Raw genomic sequence first — 21,098 nt, 5'->3', positions numbered from 1 at the left:
TGTTGCTATAGCAAATGGGATTTTTTTCCTGACTTCTGTTTCTGATATTTCATTGTTGGTATACACAAATGCCTTTGACTTCTGAGTACTGACTTTGCATCCCACTGCTTTACCAGATTCACTTATTAGGTTGAGTAGTTTTTTGGTAGAGTCTATAGGGTTTTCAATGTACACTTTATCATCTGCAAACAGCAACAATTTTACTTCCTCCTTCCCAATTTGGATGCCTTTTGTTTCTTTTTCTTGTCTGATTGCTGTGGTTAGGACTTCCAACTATGTTGAATAAAAGTGGTAAAAGTGGACATCCTTGCCTTGTTCCTGATTTTAGTGTGAAAGCTTTTAGTTTGAACAAAAATAAAAAATTATAAAAAAGAAATCATTTATTAAATACTCAGAGGAGAACAATAAAAAGGAAAGAAAAAGGCAAGTCAATAACTAGAATATTTAAAAATACATGTATCTGACAAAGGAACATCTAGAGTAATCAAAAACAATTCTCACAACTTAATAAAAAGAACCCTAATAAAAATATAGGCCACAGATGTGGATATTTCACAAAAGAAGATATGTTAGTGATCATACATGTGATCACAGAATGTTGAAAGCTGCATGACATCATTAGTCATTAGAGCTATAGCATTAGAAATACACAGGTTGTTTTAGCCACTTAGGGAACCAGACCCTTCTTCTACCTGGGCCCTTCCACAAGACTCTGAGACTTGTAGGCATGTCCTTCCCTAAGTAGCCCAGTCTTCATGGGCACCTTGTGTTTCTGTTAACCTGTGAGAGATAACTGGGTTTTTAATTGATTTGAATATGAAATATGAGGTCTGTCCAAAGGTATCCAACCATGTAATATGAAAAACAGACACATTTATTTAAAAAGACACAAGATATAAGAAATATTACACACTGGACAATGATGCCTCAGTCCCCTTTAAAGTAGGTACCTTGGGTCCTCCTACGGTTCTCCCAATTGCTATCAGCTACTGTGTCATGTTTTCCTGAATCTTATTGACAGTCTGAAATTTTTTCCCTTTCAAAGGTGATTTTAGTTTTGGGAAAAGACAGAAGTCTCAGTGAACCAAGTCTGGGCTGTAGGGAGGCTGAGTCACCTGGGTGATTTGATATTTCACCAAAAAACTCTGCACAAGATGTGATGCATGAACCAGTGTGTTGTTGTGATGAGGCTGTCAATCACCAGTTGCCCATAGCTGGAGTCTTCTGAATCATCTGAATAGTTTCCATAGAGGAATGTTCAAACTTAACACAAAATTTGATGTGGATTTGTTGCTCTACTCACTCAGTCATTTTGCATGTGACAACAACAAAGTATATGTGCTCACTCAACAGCATCTACTGCTCCTACTGACTAGTACAGTGAAGTTGCCATTGTTCATGCATGCACATTCCAGTCCACTCTCCTTGGCTGCCTTGTTACATTGATGTTGCTCAAACCATTCTTCTTATATTAACAATGGCTGGTCTTTTTCCAGGAAGACTAATATGTATGCACACACACACACACACACACACACACCCAGCAACAAGTGAATACATATGCTTTTCAAGCTCGTTTGGACTATTGTCAAATATTGTGTACGCTTCTACCAACCAAGTCTTTATAGATACCAAAGAATTACTATGTTATCTTATTTGATCATAATATACAACAAAATTAAAATAAAAAAAAAAGAATAATAAGCTCAAGTCTCTTGTACATGAAAAATTTTTAAAATAACTTTAGGGATCAAAAGTAAATCATAATTGAATTAGGTGATGTTTAAAACTGAATGGCAATAACAGCATTACCTCAAAATTTTGTAGGATATAGCCAAAGAAATATTTAGAGAAAAATTTCCAGTCTTAAATGTATATAAAAGAAGAAATATGTTAAATCATGAAATGCAGTCAATTTATTCTAATATCCATTTGAGAGTTTAATAAGGGCAAAGTATACTCAAAATAATTTGGGAGGAACATGAATCCTACTAGATATCAAAACTTAATAAAACTGTAGAAGCTCCAAGAGTATATTGGAGCAAGGAGAAAGATAAATTGACCAACAGAGTAGAACGTATGGAAACTTATTTTTATGACAAAATAGACTTATAATTCAGTGAAGAAAGGATGATATCCATCCACAGATATATAAAATTGTATCTCTATTTTAAACTATATACAAAATCAATCTCAAGTAAATTAAAGACCTAAATGTGAAGGTGAAAATATCACATACTTTTAAAGAAAATATAAGAAAATATCTTTCTGGTCTTAGAATAGTAAAAAATTTCATAAATAAAACAAAAAGCATAAACCATATGATAAAAGATGGACTAATTCCAACAGCACAAGAATTTAAAACTTCTGTTATATTAAGCAAGCACAGTGAAAAGACATGTGACATAAGAATATAACTGTTAATGTCATTAAAGGACTATTATCAAGAATACATAGATAATCCCTTTAAACCAATATGAAAAATATAAACAAAAAGAAAAATAGGAGAGTTTAAGAAAATTCATTCCAGAGAAGTTCCAACCAAGATAGAGGTGTAGGTAGATATGCTTCAACTCCTCACACAACCAATTTAAAAACAAAAACCAACCAGAACTGCCAGAAAATCAAACTGTATGGAAGCCCAACAACCAAGGAGTTAAAGAAGAAACATTCATCCAGACTGATATGCTGAGACAAAGAAATATGGCCCAAATGAAAGAACAGATCAAAACTACAGAAAAATAACTAAATGACAAGTGCTCACTTTGGCAACACATATACTAGATTTGGAATGATACCGGGCAGATTAGCATAGCCTCTGCACAAGGATGACATGCAAACCTGTGAAGCGTTCCTTATTTTTATGGAACAGAATAGAGCCCAGAAATAAACCCATGTCTCTATGGTCAATTAATATTCAACAAATGGGGCAGAAACATAAAATGGAGTAAAAAGAGTCCCTTCAACAAATGATGTTGGGAGATTTGGACAGCTACATGCAAAAAAATGAAACTCGAGCACCAACTTACACCATACACAAAAGTAAATTCAAGATGGATAAAAGACTTAAATACAATCACAACACCACAAAAGTCTTACTGGAGAACATAGGCAGGAAAGTCTCAGATATTCCACACAGAATATTTTCACTGGTCTGTCCCCTAGAGCAAGGGTCATAAAGGAAAGAATAAACAAGTGGGACTTTATCAAATTAAAAAGCTTCTGCAGAGCTAAAGAAAACATCAGCAAAATGAAAAAGGAACTAACCATATGGGAAAATATATTTGCCAATGATATATCAGACAAGGGTTTGATCTCCAAAATAGATAAAGAACTAACACATCTCCACACCAGGAATGTAAACAATCCAATTAAAATATGGGCAAAGGACCCGAACAGACACTTCTCCAAGGAGGACATACAGAGGACCCAGAGACATATGAAAAGATGCTCAGCATCACTAGCCATTGGAGAGATGCAAATTAAAACTACAATGGGATATTGCTTCATACCAGTCAGAATGGCCATCATAAACAAATCAACAAACAATAAGTGCTGGAGAAGTTCTGGAGAAAAGGAAACCCTAGTACATTGTTGGTGGGAATGCAGACTGGTGCAGCCACTGTGAATAACAGTATGCAATTTCCTCAAAAAACCAAAAATGGAACTGCCGTGGGGCAGGGATGTGTGGTGGGGAAAAATGGAGGCACCTCTACTTGAACAATAATAAATATAAAAGTAAAAAAAATATAAAAATGGAACTGCCTTTTGATTTAGTGATTCCAATGCTTGGATTATATCTTAACAATCCTGAATCATCAAATCAAAAGAACCTATGCACCCCAATATTCATAGTAGTGCAATTTACAATAGCCACATACTGGAAGCAGCCTAAGTGCCCATCAGTAAAAAGTAGACCAAAAGACTGTGGTGCATTTACAAAATGTAATGCTGTGAAGCAGACAGAAAGGAGTTGGTCTCCTTCGCGACAGCATGGATGGAACTGGAGAGCATCATGCTAACTGAAATAAGCCGAGTGGTGAAAGACAAACATTATATGATCACACCTATAAGTGGAACCTAATCAACAAAACAAACAAGCAAGCAAAATATAATCAGAGACACTGAAATTAAGAACAAACTGACAGTAACCAGAGGGAGGAGGAAGGGGAGAGGAAGGGGATAATAGGGGAAAGATGGGAATGTGTCATCAAGGAACATATATAAAGGACCCATGGACAAACACAATAGGGGACAAAGTAGAATTGAGTGTGGGAGGTGGGGGTGTGTAGGGCAGGGAGAGTAATGGGGGGAAATGGGGACAAGCTTAATTGAACAACAGTTAAAAAGGAAAAGAACTAAGCAACGAGGAGATAGCCAAGCTATCAGACGCAGAGTTTTAAACACTGGTAATCAGGATGCTCATAGAAATGACTGAGTACAGTAGCAAAGTAAAGGAAGAAGTGAAGGCTATACAAAGTGAAATAAAGCAAAATACACAGGGAACCAATAGTGAAGGGAAAGAAACTGGGATCAAGTCAATGATTTGGAACAAAAGAAAGAAATAAACATTCAACCAGAACAGAATGAAGAAACAAAAATTCAAAAAAATGAGGAAAGGCTTAGGAACATCTGGGACAACTTAAATATCCCAACATCTGAATCATACAGGTGCCAGAATGACAGGAGAAAGAGCAAGACATTGGAAACTTATTTTAAAAAATAATGAAAGAAAACTTCTCTAATCTGGTGAAGAAAATGGACATACATGTCCAGCAACCCCCAAAAAGTTGGACTGAAAGAGGAACATGCCAAGACAGATCATAATTACATTACCCAAGATTAAAGACAAGGAGAGAATCTTAAAAGCAAAAGGAGAAAAGGAGACAGTTGCCTACAATGGAGTTCCCATAAGACCATCAACTGATTTCTCAAAAGAAATCTTACAGGCAAGAAGGGGCTGGAAGAAGTACTCAAATGTCATGAAAAAATAAGAGACCTATATACAAGATAACTCTATCTAGCAAAGCTATCATTTAGAATGGAATTATCAGTTAAATTGCTCCTCAGATAAGGTCAAGTTAAAGGCATTCATCATCGCTAGACCCTTATTATATGAAATGCTAAAAGGACTTATCTAAGAAAAAGATCAGAACTATGAAGAGTAAAATGACAACAAACAACTATCAACAACTGAACCTAACAAAACAAAAACAAACTAAGCAAACAAGTAAAACAGGAACACAATCACAGAAATGGAGGTCTCCATTTCTGGAGGGTTATCGATGGGGAGAGGAAGGGGAGAAAATGGGGGGAAAGGTACAAGGAATAAGAAGCATAATTTGTAGGTACAAAATATACAGGGGGAGGTTAAGAATAGTACGGGAAATGGAGAAGCCAAAGAACTTATATGTATGACCCATGGACATGAACTAAGTGTGGGCGGGGGCGGGGGCAATGCTGGATGGAAGCGGTGGACTGGGCAGAAGGGGAGAAAGGGAGAAAAAAGAATTGGACAATGGTAATATCATAATCAATAAAATATATTAAAATTTAAAAGAAAACAAAATTATTCACATATAAATAAATTCATTGTGTGTTTGTGCATTTAATTTATGGAAAGCCAAACAAAACTCCTGAATATGATGCAGATGCACTACAGCCACATTTTCCCAAACTTACCTGCTCCACCTCTCTATTGAGGGCATCTACCTTTTCTTTTAATCTGTTACCCTCTGCCTCAGCAGTGATAAGTTCTAATTTAAGGGTATTGTTATCTGTCTCTGCTTGCCGGGCCTTATTTTCCCAGTTTTCAGCATCTTCATTAGCTTTTCGGAGTTGGTCCATCATTTGCCGGTTCTCAGATTCCTGAAAAGCAAACCTTAGGTATTACTTTAAAAGACGTAAAGTGTTCAACGTATAATTAAACATTATTTGCCAGGTCATTGGGAATTTGTTTGCCATGAGGATCATCTGTAACATAGGCTTGAGGAATCCTACCTACACTCTCAGTTTAGAAAAGTGGTAGTCCCATAATTAACAAGAGGGAGTGGGACCATGATTTTCCCTGATTCCTGAGTCACACTCACCCATATAATAAAGTGAATTAGCTTAGTCTTATCTTCAGGACAGGAATGAATATGCTCTTATAATTGCTTTTGTTCAAACAAAATCCTTCATGTCTTTCTTTCTGTATATATCTGCTTACTGACTAGTTCTCACCTGGTTTCCAGGCTTCTGTTCTGGCCTATTCCTCACCACTTTTCTGAGTTGTACTTGCTATAGAGCTCTGGCTGCTTGCATCTTAAGCATCAACTTTTGGTAATTATCTCAACTTGATGCATTTCCTGCCTGATTCCTGCTTTTCATTTTTTTAGAAATTTTATTTATTTATTTTTAGAGGCAGGAAGGGAGGGAGAAAGAAAAGGAGAGAAACATCAATGTGTGGTTGCCTCTCATGCACCCCCTACTGGGGACTTGGCTTGCAACCCAGGTATGTGCCCTAGACTGGGAATCAAACCAGAGACCCTTTGATTTGCAGGCCAGCATTCAATCCACTGAGCCACACCAACCAGGACTGATTCCTGCTTTTCATGTAGAACCCAAGCCTTAATTTTCTCCATCATGGACTATTCTTTGATCCATTTTTGCTCACTATTCTAATAACTTGACTGAAATGGCTCAGAAGTAAAATATCAAGCCTATGCCTATAAATACTATTAAAAATATACACCTATTTATATACTGGGCATATAATGTAGAACCACCTTTTTAAAACCTGGAAAGTTCTATCATGCAGAGTGACTAAAGTAGGATCTTATTTCTAGAGGAAAACAATCAGCTCCACAAGTAATATACTATATTGAGTAATCATTTTGAGGCTATATTTAAAAACATATCTTAGTAGTACGGTTTGGCTAAGTAATTCTAAAAATAATTCATTATTTTGTAATTAATTAAAAAGGCACTCGATTTCTTTCTCTCCTCCCTGTTAATAAGCAGTGCATTTCCCTATCAGAAACACTGGGCTAGATAAGGGGAAGATGGTGGAGGAGTGAATGAAAAACACATTGACCTCTTCCCAGAACCATCCTGAAATTACAACTAAATTGTGGAGAAATCACCTGGAACAACCAACTGGACAGTAGTGGGAGAGAAGCCTTACAACCTCGGGTAGACAGAAGAATCATCATCAGCACTAACTGGTATGAATTACAGTGGAGATTCAAGAAAGCTGGCTGGACACCCACAGGCTGCAGGGCGAGAGGGATAATTAAGCAACCAGTTGGATTTCCATGAGAAGTGTGGGATCTAAACTCTAAGATGAGATCCCCAACCCAGAGCATCAGAGCCCAAAAAATACACAGATAATAAGCAGTGGCGAAAAGCGGCAGGGTTGCTCTCTGCCAGAGACAGATGGCTGGAGACACAAAGAGCCGTTTAAAGAGCCAACACACAAATTTTCATTTGTAGCCACTTTTTCTGGGCTCCAGCAAAGGTGGGGGCAGAGGGGACTGGAGACACCTGAGGAGTGACTGGGGATGGAAGCTTTGGGGACAGAACTGAGAAAGTGGATGCTGGGATCCTGGTGCTGAGCCATCCCTCATACAGCAGCAGCCATCAGTGCTCAGGGAGACCACTCCCCAGAGCAGCAGCAGCACCCTGAGGGAGAGCAATAGCCTCAACCCCAGCTTAGGGGCACTGTGCTGGCCCTGTGATGCTTAAGGCTGACTGCTGAGTGCAGATTGACTAGATTAACAATTGAAGGAGACAGCCATAGACACTAGATCCCTTGACATCTCCAACTGGCTGCCTAAGATCAGACAGGGTCACCATCTGACATACATAACCAGAGGTGGATCCAGAAAGAAAGGAACAGTGGTAAATATAAATACTAGAGGCTACCAAGAGAAATCCACTGGGGTCTTCTCCATGATTTGCAATATTTTCTTTCCTGAATAGCTTTTTAACATTCAACTCTTCTCCAGCAAGTTTGTGCACATTAAGTCACCAGATTATAATTTATACTATAGTTTATTTCAATTCACATATTTTACCCATCCCTTCTCTTCCCCCATTTTCACCTTCCTCTTTCCTGTCATTATTCTCATTTTAAATTTTGATTTCTCTCTTGATACAACTTGTTTCCATTCTGCACTCTTACTATTTCTCCCCCATCCAGATACACAAAACCAATGTTCTTGTCAATGGTCTTCTCACATCCTTTTTCTCACTCTTAAAATACCCACATTCTCTCTCCACCTTTAGCTTTCAATTTCTCTCAGTCTTTGCTAGTTGGTTGTGGGTAGGGTAGATGTTGTTGCATTTTTTCAATTTTATCTATAGATCTTCACTAATTTTGTATTTCAAATATCAAATTTTACCGGTCCTCTCTCCTACTCTTTTTTTTCATCTCAAATTTCTAAGTTTTCCCTCTCAAGCCTATTTTTCTTTCTTTTTTTATTTTTCTTTAATCTCCTTTTTTTACCTCTTCTCTCTCAAATTTTAATTTTTCTCTTCTTAGCCTGGCTTTTGTTCCTCACTCTTAGTATTTCCTCTTCATCATTTCAAAATTACTTTCCATTCCTTTAGACATCTCTTAAGCTTTTCTTTGTTTCTTTTTTCTCTTATACCCATACCACCTATATTAATTTTAGTTCATTTGTTGTTCATAGTGCTGTTGGGGATCTTTCTCTCCAATTTGGCTCCCCTATTTTTACTGTTTATTTACTTTTTTCCTTCCTTTTTTCTCTCTCTCTCATTTTATTTTATTTTAATTTCTGTTTAAACCTCATACTATATGCTTCCCTTCTCATATTCCATTCCAAACTCTTCATTCCCTTTTTTTATACAGGATGTAAATTTTATTTTCTTTCTTTGCATTTCTAGGACTCCCAACTCTTATTAGTGCTCCTCCCTCTACCATCTCAAAATAATTTTTCTTTCAGTAGGTCATCTCATGTCCATGCTCCTTTTTTTTGATAGTCTTAATTTCTTTACAACCTATTAATACTGGTTCATTTGCTGTTGATGGGATTGTAAGGTGGGCGGGGAGTTATTTTTCTGGGTGTGGGTTTGTTGCCTGGGTTTTCTGATTTTGTTCTGGCAGTACCTACACAACATCATACAATATGTGGTAGGCAGAGTGACCCTTAGTCAACAAGCTGCATGGAAGGACCCACCAAAGAAAGACCCAACAACAATCAAAACCAAATTATACCCAGAGAGCCAACAGAAATGGCATAAATAGCATCCCAAGAGAATCAAGTTAAGGAGATAAAGGAGACTGCACCACTGAATATCACAGGTCTCCTACCATAGAGGCCACACGACAAAGTGAGGAAGTCAAAACAGATCAATTTAAGAACCAGAAGCAAACAAGATGAGCCTCACAAATAATGGGAAAACAAAGAAACAACCCCCAATCAAAAAGAAAGGAGGAATCCTCAGAAATAGTGCTAAATGAAATATAGGCAAGTCAACTATCAGATACTGAGTTCAGAACAATGGTAATAAGGAAGCTCAATGAGCTCACTGCGATTACCAAAAACTATAGGGAAACTATGAGGCACTGACTGCAAACTATATTGGCATGAAAAAGGACATAGAAAAAATCAACAAGGGCCAAGAGGAAATGAAGAATACAGTTTCTGAATTGAAGAACACAGCAGAAGGAATCAAAAGCAGGCTAGATGAAGCAGAGGACTGAATCAGTGAGCTGGAGAACATCGTAGAAAAAAAACTCCCAAAAAGAGTGAGAAAAGGAAAAAAGATTCAAAGAACAAAGAGGGGTTAAGGGAACCACAGACAACATGAAATGTAATAATATCCATATAATAGGGATGCCAGAAGTAGAAGAAGAGGAACAAGGAATTGAAAACCTGTTTGAAAAAGTAATGATGGAAAACTTCCCTAATTTGATGGGAGAAAAAAATCACATAACTCCAGGAGGCATAAAGTGTCCCAATGAAGAGTAACCCAAACAGGCCCACTCTAAGACACATCATAATTAAAATGGCAAATTTCAAAGATGAAGAGAGAACCATAAAGGCAGCAAGGGAGAAACAGGAAGTAACATAAAGGGAGCCCCGATAAGGCTAGCAGCTGACTTCTCAATGGAAACACGACAAACCAGAAGGGAATGGCAAGAAATATTCCAAGTAATGAAGAGCAAAGGCCTACAACCAAGACTACTCTATCCAGCAAGGCTCTGAATTAAAATGGAAGGTGAAATAAGGGTCTTCCCAGACAAAAGAAGGCTAAAAGAATACACCTCCACCAAACCAGCATTGCAATATATGCTAAAAGGACTGCTTTAAGAAAAGGAAGAAAAAGAGTGGGAGAGAGAAGAACACAGGTACAAAGGGGGTAAAATGAGAATGAATAAGTACCTATCAATAATAATATCAAGTGTAAATGGTTTAAATATTCCAATCAAAATACATAGGGTAGCTGAATGGATAAGGAAACATGACCTGCACATATGCTGCCTACAAGAGATGCACCTCAGAAAAAAGACCTACACAGACTGAAAGTCAAGGGCTATAAACAAATATTCCAAGCAAACAGACAGGTAATAAAAAGCCGGGGTAGCAATACTTACATCGGACAAAATAGACTTCAAAACAAAGGGCATTAAAAGAAACCCAGAAGGACACTTCCTAATACTCAAAGGAAGAATCTCTTTATTTCATCAAGAAGAAATAAATATTGTAAACATACACACCCAAAATAGGAGCATGCAAATATATAAGTAAAATTTTGGAGGACTTCAGGAAAGATACAGAGAGTAACACAATTATAGCAGAGGGTTTTAACACTCCACTGTGAAAAATGGATAGATCTTCCAAACAAAATATCAACAAGGATATTGTGGAACTTAATGATGTATAAGATTAAATGGACTTAAATGATATATATAGAACCTTTCATCCCAAAGAGGCAAAATATACACTCTTTTCAAATGCACATGGGACATTTCCAAAGATAGACCACATAATAGGACACAGAACAAGCCTCAATAAATTTAAGAAAACTGAAAACATATCAAGCATTTTCTCAGACCACAAGGGCTTGAAACTAGAAACTAGAAAGGAAAAAAAAATATTCAAACTCACGGAGACTGAATACTGTGCTGTTAAAAAATGAATGGGTTAAAAATGAGATCAAGGAAGAAATCAAAAAGTTTCTGAAAGCAAGTGAAAATGAACACACAACAGTCCAAAACCTATGGGACACAGTGAAAGCAGTCTTGGAAGGGAAGTTCAGAGCAATGCAGACAGCCTAAAAAAGGTAGAAACATTTCAAATAAATGACCTAACCCTACATCTACAAAAACTAGAAACAACAACAAACAAAGCCCAGAGGCAGTAGAAGGAAGAAAATAAGATCAGAGCAGAATTAAATGACATAGAAACTAAAAGAAAAATTCAAAGGATCAATAAATCCAGGAGCTGTTTCTTTGAAAAGATCAATGAAATCGACAGGCCTTTAATCAGACTCATCAAGAAAAAAAGAGAAAGAACCCAAATAAATAAAATCATAAATGAAAGAGGAGAAATTACTACTATGAACTATATGCCAAGAACTTTGAAAACCTGGGTGAAATGGACAAATTTCTAAAAAACTATCTTCTTCCAAATCTGAATCAAGAAAAACCAGAAAGCCTGAACAACCAATAACTGCTGGTGAAATTGAAGCAGTAATCAAAAAAACTCCCAACACATAAAAGCCCTGGACTGGATGGTTTCATACTTCCATAAAATATTTAAGAAAGAGCCAAACTCTGTCCTTCACAGATTATTCAAAAAAAAAAAAAAAAAAACAAGAAGAGGGAAGATTACCAAACTCTTTTTATGAGGCCAGCGTCACCCTAATGCCAAAACCAGGAAAAGATAAAACAAAGAAAGAAACCTAGAGTCCAATATCGTTGATGAACATAGACACTAAAATCCTCAACATAATATTGGCAAGTCGTGTCCAGCAATACATGAAAAATATCATACACCATGACTAAGTGGGATTCATCCCAGGGATGCAAGGATGATATAATATTTTCAAATCAATAAATGTCTCACATCATATAAACAAAATAAAAGACAAAAATCACATGCTCATATCAAGAGATGTGGAAAAAGCCTTTGATAAATTACAGTACCCATTGATGATAAAAACACTCAGCAAAGGGTGAGTAGAGGGAGCATAACTAACACAATAAAGGCCATATGTCAAAAACCTACAGCCAACGTCATACTCCACAGGCAAAAACTAAAAGCTTTCCCACTAAGATCAGGAATGACATAAAAATGTCCACTTTCACCACTTCTATTTGAAATAGTATTGGAAGACCTAGCCACAGCAATCAGACAAGAAAAAGAAATAAAAGGCATCCAACTAGAAAGGAGGAAGTAAAACTGTCGCTGTTTGCAGATGACATGAGAGTGCAAACAGAAAACCCTGTAGACTCCATCAAAAAACTACCTGACCTAATAAGTCAATTTGTAAAGATGCGGGACACAAACTCAATATTCAGAAATCAAAGGCATTTTTGTATACCAACAACGAAATATCAAAAACAGAAGTCAGGAATAAATCCCATTTGCTACAGCAACAGGAAAAATAAAGTACCTAGGAATAAACCTAACCAGGAAGGTAAAAGACCTATACTCAGAAAACTATACAACACTGAAGAAAGAAATTAAGAAAGACACAAACAAATGGAAGTAAATACCATGCTCATGGGTTGGAAGATTTACATCATAAAAGTGTCCATACTACCTAAAGCAATTTATAGATTCAGTGCAATCCCTACTAAAATATCAATGACATATTTCACAGATATAGAACAAACATTTCAAAAATTTATATGGAACAATAAATTACCCTGAATAGCTGCACAGCAATTTTGAGAAAAAAGAAAAAAGTAGGTGGGATCACCATACCGGACATGAAACTATATTACAAGGCCATGCTAATCAAAACATTCTGGCACTGGCATAAGAATAGACACATAGAGGGATTCTGTTCCAATGAACAGAATAGAGAGCCCAGAAATAAACCCAAATCTCAATGGTCAATTAATATTTGACAAATGGGGAAGAAGCATAAAAAGGAGTAAAAATAGCCTCTTCAACAAATGATGTTGGGAAATCTGGACATCTACATGCAAAAAAATGAAACTCGATCACCAACTTACACCATACACAAAAGTAAATTCAAGATGGATAAAAGACTTAAATACAATCACAACACCACAGGAGTCCTAGAGGAGAACATAGGCAGGAAAATCTCAGATATTTCACGCAGAATATTTTCACTGATATGTCCTCTAGCACAAGGGACATAAAGGAAAGGATAAACAAATGGGACCTCATCAAATTAAAAAGCTTCTGCACAGCCAGAGAAAATGTTAGCAAAATGAAAAGGGGACCAACTATGTGAAAAAATACATTTGGCAATGATAATTGAGACAAGAGTTTGACCTCCAAAATACATAAAGAACTCACACAACTCCACACCAGGAAGATAAGCAACTCAATTAAAAAATGGGCAAAGGACCTGAACAGACACTTCTCCAAGGAGGGCATACAGAGGGCCCAGTGGCATATAGAAAGATGCTCAGCAACACTAGCCATCAGAGACATGCAAATTAAAACCACAAGGAGATACCACTTCACACCAGTCAGAATGGCCATCACAAACAATTCAACAAACAAGTGTTGGAGAGGTTGTGGAGAAAAGGGAACCCTAGTACATTGTTGGTAGAAATACAGAATGGTACAGCCACTGTGGAAAACAGTATGGAATTTCCTCAGAAAACTAAAAATGGAACTGCCTTTTGACTCAGCTGTTCCACTGCTAGTATTATACCCTATGAACCCCGAAACACTAATTCAAAAGCTCTATTAGCCAAGTGCCCATCAGTAAATGAATGGATCAAAAAACTAAGGTACCTTTATACAATGGAATACTACGCAGCAGAAAGAAAGGAGCTCATACCCTTCTTGACAGCATGGATGGAACTGGAAGAGCATTATGCTAATGAAAGAAAGCCAGGTGGTGAAAGACAAATACCATATGATCTCACCTATAAATGGGACCTAATCAACAAAACAAACAAGCAAAATATAACCAGAGATACTGAAATAAAGAACAATCTGACAGTAACCAGAGGGGAGAGGGACAGGGGATAACAGGGGAAAGAAGGGAAACAGTCACCAAGTAACCTGTTTATAGGACCCATAGACAAAGCCAAAGTGGGGAAGGACTGAGGATAGGAGGTGTGGGTGGGTGGGATGGGAAAAAGCGGTGGTGGGAAAATGGAGACAACTGTACTTGAACAACAACAATAAAAAAAAAGAAACATTGGTCTAAATAAAACGACCAATTTGCAATAAGCAATGTCTCACCCTGTAAGGCTTCAAATCAGGTTTAAATTCACACAAACATAATTAATAACGAGGCTTGTCGACATTTGGTTAATGTCACCATCTTTGGCCTGAAGGTACCTTGACTAATGTGCAAACTCTTTGCAAAGCTTTAGTTAACAAGTTAACAAGCCAAACTACTGTTCTATCTTTAAAGGTTCAGATACTCTGAATGTGCCAGTAGGGATCTGATGTGTGTTTTCCATTACTGTACTAAAAACAGCAGTTGTGTACAGAATATGTACCTGGGAGGTATGTTACAATGTACATAAACTAAATTTTACCCCCATCAATCTTTACCCTCTTTAACTTTCTGTAGCCCTTATTGTCTATGCCATTCTCTTAAAACTGCCTTACAGCTTTATGTAATTATGTGTAGATATATAGTCTCCCGATAACTTGGGTTCCTGAAAGATAGAAATGATTTTTATTTCTACTTTTTTGAAGATTCTATTCATGTGTATGGTGTAAGTTGGTGCTCAAGTTTCATTTTTTTTTCACATAGCTGTCCAGCTCTCCTAACACCATTTGTTGAGGAGGCTATTTTTACTCCTTTTTATGTTGCTGCCCCCTTTGTTGAATAGTAGTTGACCATAGAGACTTGGGTTTATTTCTGGGCTCTCTGTTCTGTTTCATTGGTCTGTGTGTCTGTTCTTATGCCAGTACTAGGCTGTTTTGATTACCATGGGCTTGAAATACAGTTTGGTATCAGGTATTGTGATCCCTCCTACATTGCTCTTCTTTTCAAAATTGCAGGAGCTATTTGGGGTCATTTATGGTTCCACATAAATTTTTGAAGTGTTTGTTCTATGTCTGTGAAATATGCCATTGGTACTTTAATAGGTATTGCACTGAATCTGTAAATTGCTTTGGGTAGTATGGACATTTTGATGATGTTAATTCTTCTGATCCATCAGCATGGTACATGCTTCCATTTGTTTGTGTCTTCCTTGATTTCTTTCTTCAGTGTTGTGTAGTTTTCTGAGTACAGTTCATTTACCTCCTTGGTTAGGTTTATTCCTAGGTACTTTATTTTTCTTGTTGCTATATCAAATGAGATTTTTTTCTTGATTTCTGTTTCTGCTGTTTCATTGTTGGTATACAAAAATGCCTTTGATTCTGGATATTGAACATTTACACAATGGAATTCTATGCAGCAAAAAGAAAGGAGCTCCTACCCTTTGTGACAGCATGGATGGAACTGGAAAGCATTATGCTAAGTGAAATAAGTCAGGCAGTGAAAGACAAATACCATGTGATGTCACCTTTAACAGGAACTTAATCAATAAAACAAACAAACAAACAAAATATAACCAAAGACACTGAAATAGAGAAGAGGCTGACAGTGACCAGAAGGAAGAGGGGAGGGAATTTCAGGGGAAAAGAAGGGTTTGCAGGAACAAGTATAGAGGACACATGGAAAAAAACAAGGGGGGTGGAAATGGGAGGGAGGTAGGGAGGGCTGGGAGAGTGGGCTGGGGTGGGAGTAAAAGGCAGAAAACTGTACTTGAACAATTAAAAATTTTTTTAAAAGGATATGAAAAACCCAAATGTTTTTATATGGTACTGTAAGTGCTTTTTTATTAACATTACAGAACAAGAATTAGCAGTGAGTCTGATAAGCACTATGATTTCAAGGTGACAATGTGTCTAAATCATATTTTGAAAAGCTGTGACAACTATAAAGTGATTAAAAAACTGTTCGTGCAAAGTCAAAAATATAAAATAAAATGACCTCTGCCATACTAAAAATAAATAAATAAATAAATATTTTATTCATTTATATTCAGAAAGAAGAAAAGAGAGGAAGAAAGACATAGAGAGAACCAGTGATGTAAAAGAGAAACATCAATTGGTTGCCTCTTGCTCACCTCCAGCTGGGGACCTGGCCAGCAACCCAGGTATGTGCGCAGACAGGGAATCGAACCAGCAACCTTTTAGTTCACAGGCTGGTACTTAATCCACTGAGCCACACCAGCCAGGGCATGAACCATTTTGATATTAAATTTAGTTTTCCGACGAAGATAGGAACAATTTTTAATGCTAAATTTTGTTTTGTGACTAGATAACACAAGTTCAAAGTTTAAGTGGTGAAAAAGAATTGCCATTAAATGTCTTTCCTGCCCTCCAATTACCTAGTGCCCCTTCCTTGTGGCAACCATAGAATCATAATTTACTCTTTTTTGTATCTGTCCAAAGCAGCCAAAGCAGTGTGGAGCCCAATACAGGTAACAACATAAAGAAAGTGAAACTGCCCTTGGGTATTCTCCAATATTTTTTCTCATTTTTAAATTTTTATTGTTGTTCAATTACAGTTGTCTTCATTCGCTCCCCACCACTCCCCCGCAACTCAGCCAAACCTATTTCCTTCCCTTGCTTCTGCCCCCTTCCTTGGTTTTGTCCAAGTGTCCTTTATAGTTGTTACCGAAAACCCTTCTCCCCTTTATCCCCTCCTACTTCCCCTCTGGTTACTGTCAGATTGTTCTTATTTCAATGTCTCTGGTTATATTTTGCTTGTTTTTTTCTTTGTTGATTGGGTTCCTGTTAAACATGAGATCATATGGTATTTGTCTTTCACTGCCTGGCTTATTTATTTCACTTAGCCTGATGATCTCCAGTTCCATCCATGCTGTCACAAAGGATAGGAGCTCCTTCTGTCTGCTCCATAGTATTCCATTGTGTAAATGTACTATAGTTTTTTGATCCATTCATTTACTGATGGGCACCTAGGTTGCTTCCAACACTTGGCTATTGTAAATTGTGCTGCTATGAACATTGGGGTACACAGGTTCTTTTGGATTGGTGTTTCAGGGTTCTTAGGGTATAATACTAGCAGTGGAACAGCTGAGTCAAAAGGCAGTTCCATTTTTAGTTTTCTGAGGAAATTCCATACTGTTTTCCACAGTGGCTGCACCATTCTGTATTTCTACCAACAATGTACTAGGGTTCCCTCTTCTCCACAACCTCTCCAACACTTGTTTGTTGAATTGTTTGTGATGGCCATTCTGACTGGTGTGAAGTGGTATCTCCTTGTGGTTTTAATTTGCATGTCTCTGATGGCTAGTGTTGCTGAGCATCTTTCTATATGCCACTGGGCCCTCTGTATGCCCTCCTTGGAGAAGTGTCTGTTCAGGTCCCTTGCCCATTTTTTAATTGAGTTGCTTATCTTCCTGGTGTGGAGTTGTGTGAGTTCTTTATATATTTTGGAGATCAAACCCTTGTCCAAGGTATCATTGGCAAATATGTTTTCCCATATAGTTGGTCCCCTTTTCATTTTGCTAACATTTTCTCTGGCTGTGCAGAAGCTTTTTAATAAGAGGTCCCATTTGTTTGTTCTTTCCTTTATGTCCCTTGCTCTAGGGGATATATCAGTCAAAATATTCTGTGTGGAATATCTGAGATTTTCCTGCCTATGTTCTCCTCTAGGACTTTTATGGTGTCAGGACTTATATTTAAGTCTTTAATCCACCTTGAATTTATTTTTGTGTATGGTATAAGTTGGTGGTCAAGTTTCATTTTTTTGCATGTAGTTGTCAAGATCTCCCAACACCATTTGTTTAAGAGGCTAATTTTACTCCCTTTTTATGCTTTTTCCCCCTTTGTCAAATATTAATTGACCATAGACACTTGGGTTTATTTATGGGCTCTCTGTTCTGTTCCATTGGTCTATGTGTCTGTTCTTATGCCAATATAAGGCTGTTTTTATTACAGTGGGATTCATCCCAGAGGTGCAAGGATGATATAAAACTTATAAATCAATAAACATAATACATCACATAAACAAAAGGAAAGACAAAAATCACATGATCATATCAATAGATGCAGAAAAAGCATTTGATAAGGTACAGCACCCATTTATGATAAAAGCACTCAGCAAAGTGGGAACAGAGGGAACATTTCTCAACAAAATAAAGGCTATATATGAGAGACCTACAGCCAACTCATACTCAAGGGGCAAAAACTTAGAGCTTTCCCACTAAGATCAGAAACAAGAAAAGGATGCCCACTTTTACTACTCCTATTCAACATAGTATTGGAAGCCCTAGCCACAGCAATCAGAGAAGAAAAAGAATAAAAGGCACCCAAATTAGAAAGGAGGAAGCAAAACTGTCATTGTTTGCAGATGACCTGATAGTGTACATAGAAAACCCTATAGACTCCACCAAAAAACTACTTGACCTAATAAGTGAATTTGGCAAAACAGCGGGATGCAAAGTTAATATTCAGAAATCAAAGGCATTTTTGTAAAACAAACAATGAAATACCAGAAACAGAAATCAGGGAAAAAAAATCCCATTTGATATAGCAACAAGAAAAATAAAGTACCTAGGAATAAACCTAACCAAGGTAGCAGAAGACCTATACTCAGAAAACTACACAACACTGAAGAAAGAAATCAAGGAAGACAAGGAAGACACAAACAAATGGAAGCATATACCATGCTGATGGATGGGAAGAATTAACATCACCATAATGTCCATACTACCCAACACAATTTATAGATTCAATGCAATCCCTATTAAAGTGCCAATGACCTATTTTACAGATATAGAAAAAAAATCTCAGAAATTTATATGGAACCATAAATGACCCCAAATAGCTGCAGCAATTTTGAGAAAGAAGAACAAAATAGGAGGGATCACAATACCTCATATCAAACTGCATTACAAGTCCAATTCTCTCTTCAAGATGTCTTTACTTCTTTCTGGTGCTACGCCCCAACTCCTGTACTCCACAGCTGCTTATGGTGGTCTAGTGCACTCATTACAACACCACCACCACAAAGCTAGCTTCCTCAGCTGGAATCCTTTGTGCTTCTTGACTGAATTATGGATACTGCATCTAATTGCTCTCTCTCCTTCTGATTTTCTCACCCTTCTGATTTATTCTTCCAAACATTTCCAGAATAATCTTTCTAAAAAGCAGTTTTTCAAATAACTTCTCTGCTTATGTTGTAACAAAAGTTTCCTGATAATAGCATTCAAACAAGTCCTGCTTGCCTCTGTATTATCACCCACCTATATACTCCACTCTAGCTATAGGACCTATTTCCCCCTCACACCTTTGCTTATGCTGTTCCTGCTACCTGGAGTGCCATTCTGTTTCCTTTCAGTTTTTCATCTCTGGCACCTCTGCACCTAGCATAATGCTTGCTGAATGAATGAATGAGTGAGTGAAGAACGCACTCAACAATTCTTACTGGATTACTGGTAGTTTGTTCTCCTGGGGGGAAAGGGTGCCTGGATCCTTGCAACTATGTTGTGAAATGAGATCTCATGAAAGAACTCATACTAGTCCACTAAAAGCTAGAAGCTTGATGTGTGATGTCTGAAAACACAACTCCAAAATCTAAAAGCCCCAATCCTTAATGGTGAAATCTCAGTTAATGAGAGAGGCTACAGAGAAAAAGGGAAGCAACACTAATTGAAAGTTTACTGTGTTAAATATTGCTCCAGTGTTTACCTAGTTATATTCTGCTCTATTGCAGAATAGACTTAAATGGTTCACTGTGCTAGATCTATCTGACTTACTTGAGTGTTCTTCCCAATTACAGAGGGTCACTGAGACTCAGGTTGAGCAGCCTACCTAAGTCCATGTCATTAGAAAGAAGAAGAATCAGATCTATCTGACTCCAGAGCTTTGGTCTATTCATGATATAACATTGCTGGCATCTTAAAATCAAGAAGCTCAGGAAAATGCCTACTTTTTCAATGTAAGCTTGTTGTTTTACTGTCTGAAAGCAAGGATTGCAATTTAGGAGTCCTTAGAACCTCTATTTCTCACTATCCTAAACAACCTAATGAATACCACAAATAAATGCTAGAGATATGTTTGTGGATTGATTTTAAATAATATTTTAAGTAAAATAAGGAAAACAGTTTTTTTGAGAGGGGGGTTCCTATTAATGATTTCAGTGGTATATAGGTAACACTACACCCATTATAATCCAACTATACTTTTTAATCAACCCAACTACACTATTTTAAATAATATCTTACTAAATGGACATATCTAACATCCTTGGTCAAGCTCTGTTTATTCTAAAATTGCCACACATGTACCCAAATTTACTTTAATCATCTGATGTCACATCCATGCACCTGGTCAAATGGTTACTAACAGAGAAGTGCAGAAGACAGCTATCTGCCTTCTGGTCTTAAAAAATAGGCTCACAACAGAGTGATCAATTCTGATCTGCTCCATAATCAAGTGGAGACTCATTTGTTAGAGGTTTATACTTAAAACCTCTACCATTTTCAAATATGAATGAGCCCAAATTGATTCTGTCCCCTTGTCCTTTATCCTGTTAGGAGGAGTCTATGTATCTAGAAAAGCTGAACAGGCAACCTAAAAGAGTGATATTCTTGATTATCTTTCTGGACATTGGTGATGTTCTAAATATATAGTTACTACATCATAGCCAACACTAAAATATGCTATGCATTAAAGGAAGACTTGATTCAGCTCTCCCCATAGGTGTAAGTGATCAATAACTTTAGTGAAAACACCTAGGTATCATGAGCAAAGAGGGAAAAATATATACGTACTTCAGACTTTAAAATATTCTTCAGCTTGTTAACCTCCAAATTAGTATCTTGGACCTTCTGTTTTATATCATTTAATTCATTGTGAGTATCATTCAATTGTTTAGACAGTACCTATAAGAAAAAA

The 21,098-nt window shown here is 37.0% G+C and overlaps 1 protein-coding gene and 1 non-coding gene across 8 annotated transcripts in view; one reads left to right on the top strand and one right to left on the bottom strand.

Annotated features, from left to right (window-relative positions):
• The window catches only part of TSGA10 (testis specific 10), a 158,069-nt gene that overhangs the window by 65,127 nt on the left and 71,844 nt on the right, over nt 1-21,098 (bottom strand). For all 7 annotated transcript variants that reach the window (XM_036028303.1, XM_028517269.2, XM_028517268.2 and 4 more), the window contains 2 exons: nt 20,975-21,085; nt 5,683-5,868 (listed from right to left, as the gene is read on the bottom strand). In XM_036028303.1, coding sequence (XP_035884196.1) covers nt 5,683-5,868; nt 20,975-21,085 — 297 coding nt within the window. The remainder of the gene's footprint in view (nt 1-5,682; nt 5,869-20,974; nt 21,086-21,098) is intronic.
• LOC114501088 lies at nt 2,757-2,863 on the top strand. Its single transcript, XR_003684862.1, has one exon. It is a non-coding gene; the product is annotated as a U6 spliceosomal RNA (small nuclear RNA).

Source organism: Phyllostomus discolor, chromosome 6, assembly GCF_004126475.2.
Source record: "Phyllostomus discolor isolate MPI-MPIP mPhyDis1 chromosome 6, mPhyDis1.pri.v3, whole genome shotgun sequence".
Taxonomy (NCBI): Eukaryota; Metazoa; Chordata; class Mammalia; order Chiroptera; family Phyllostomidae; genus Phyllostomus; species Phyllostomus discolor.
The sequence above is the reverse complement of the archived record's forward strand: the minus strand, read 5'-3'. Positions and strand labels throughout refer to the sequence as shown.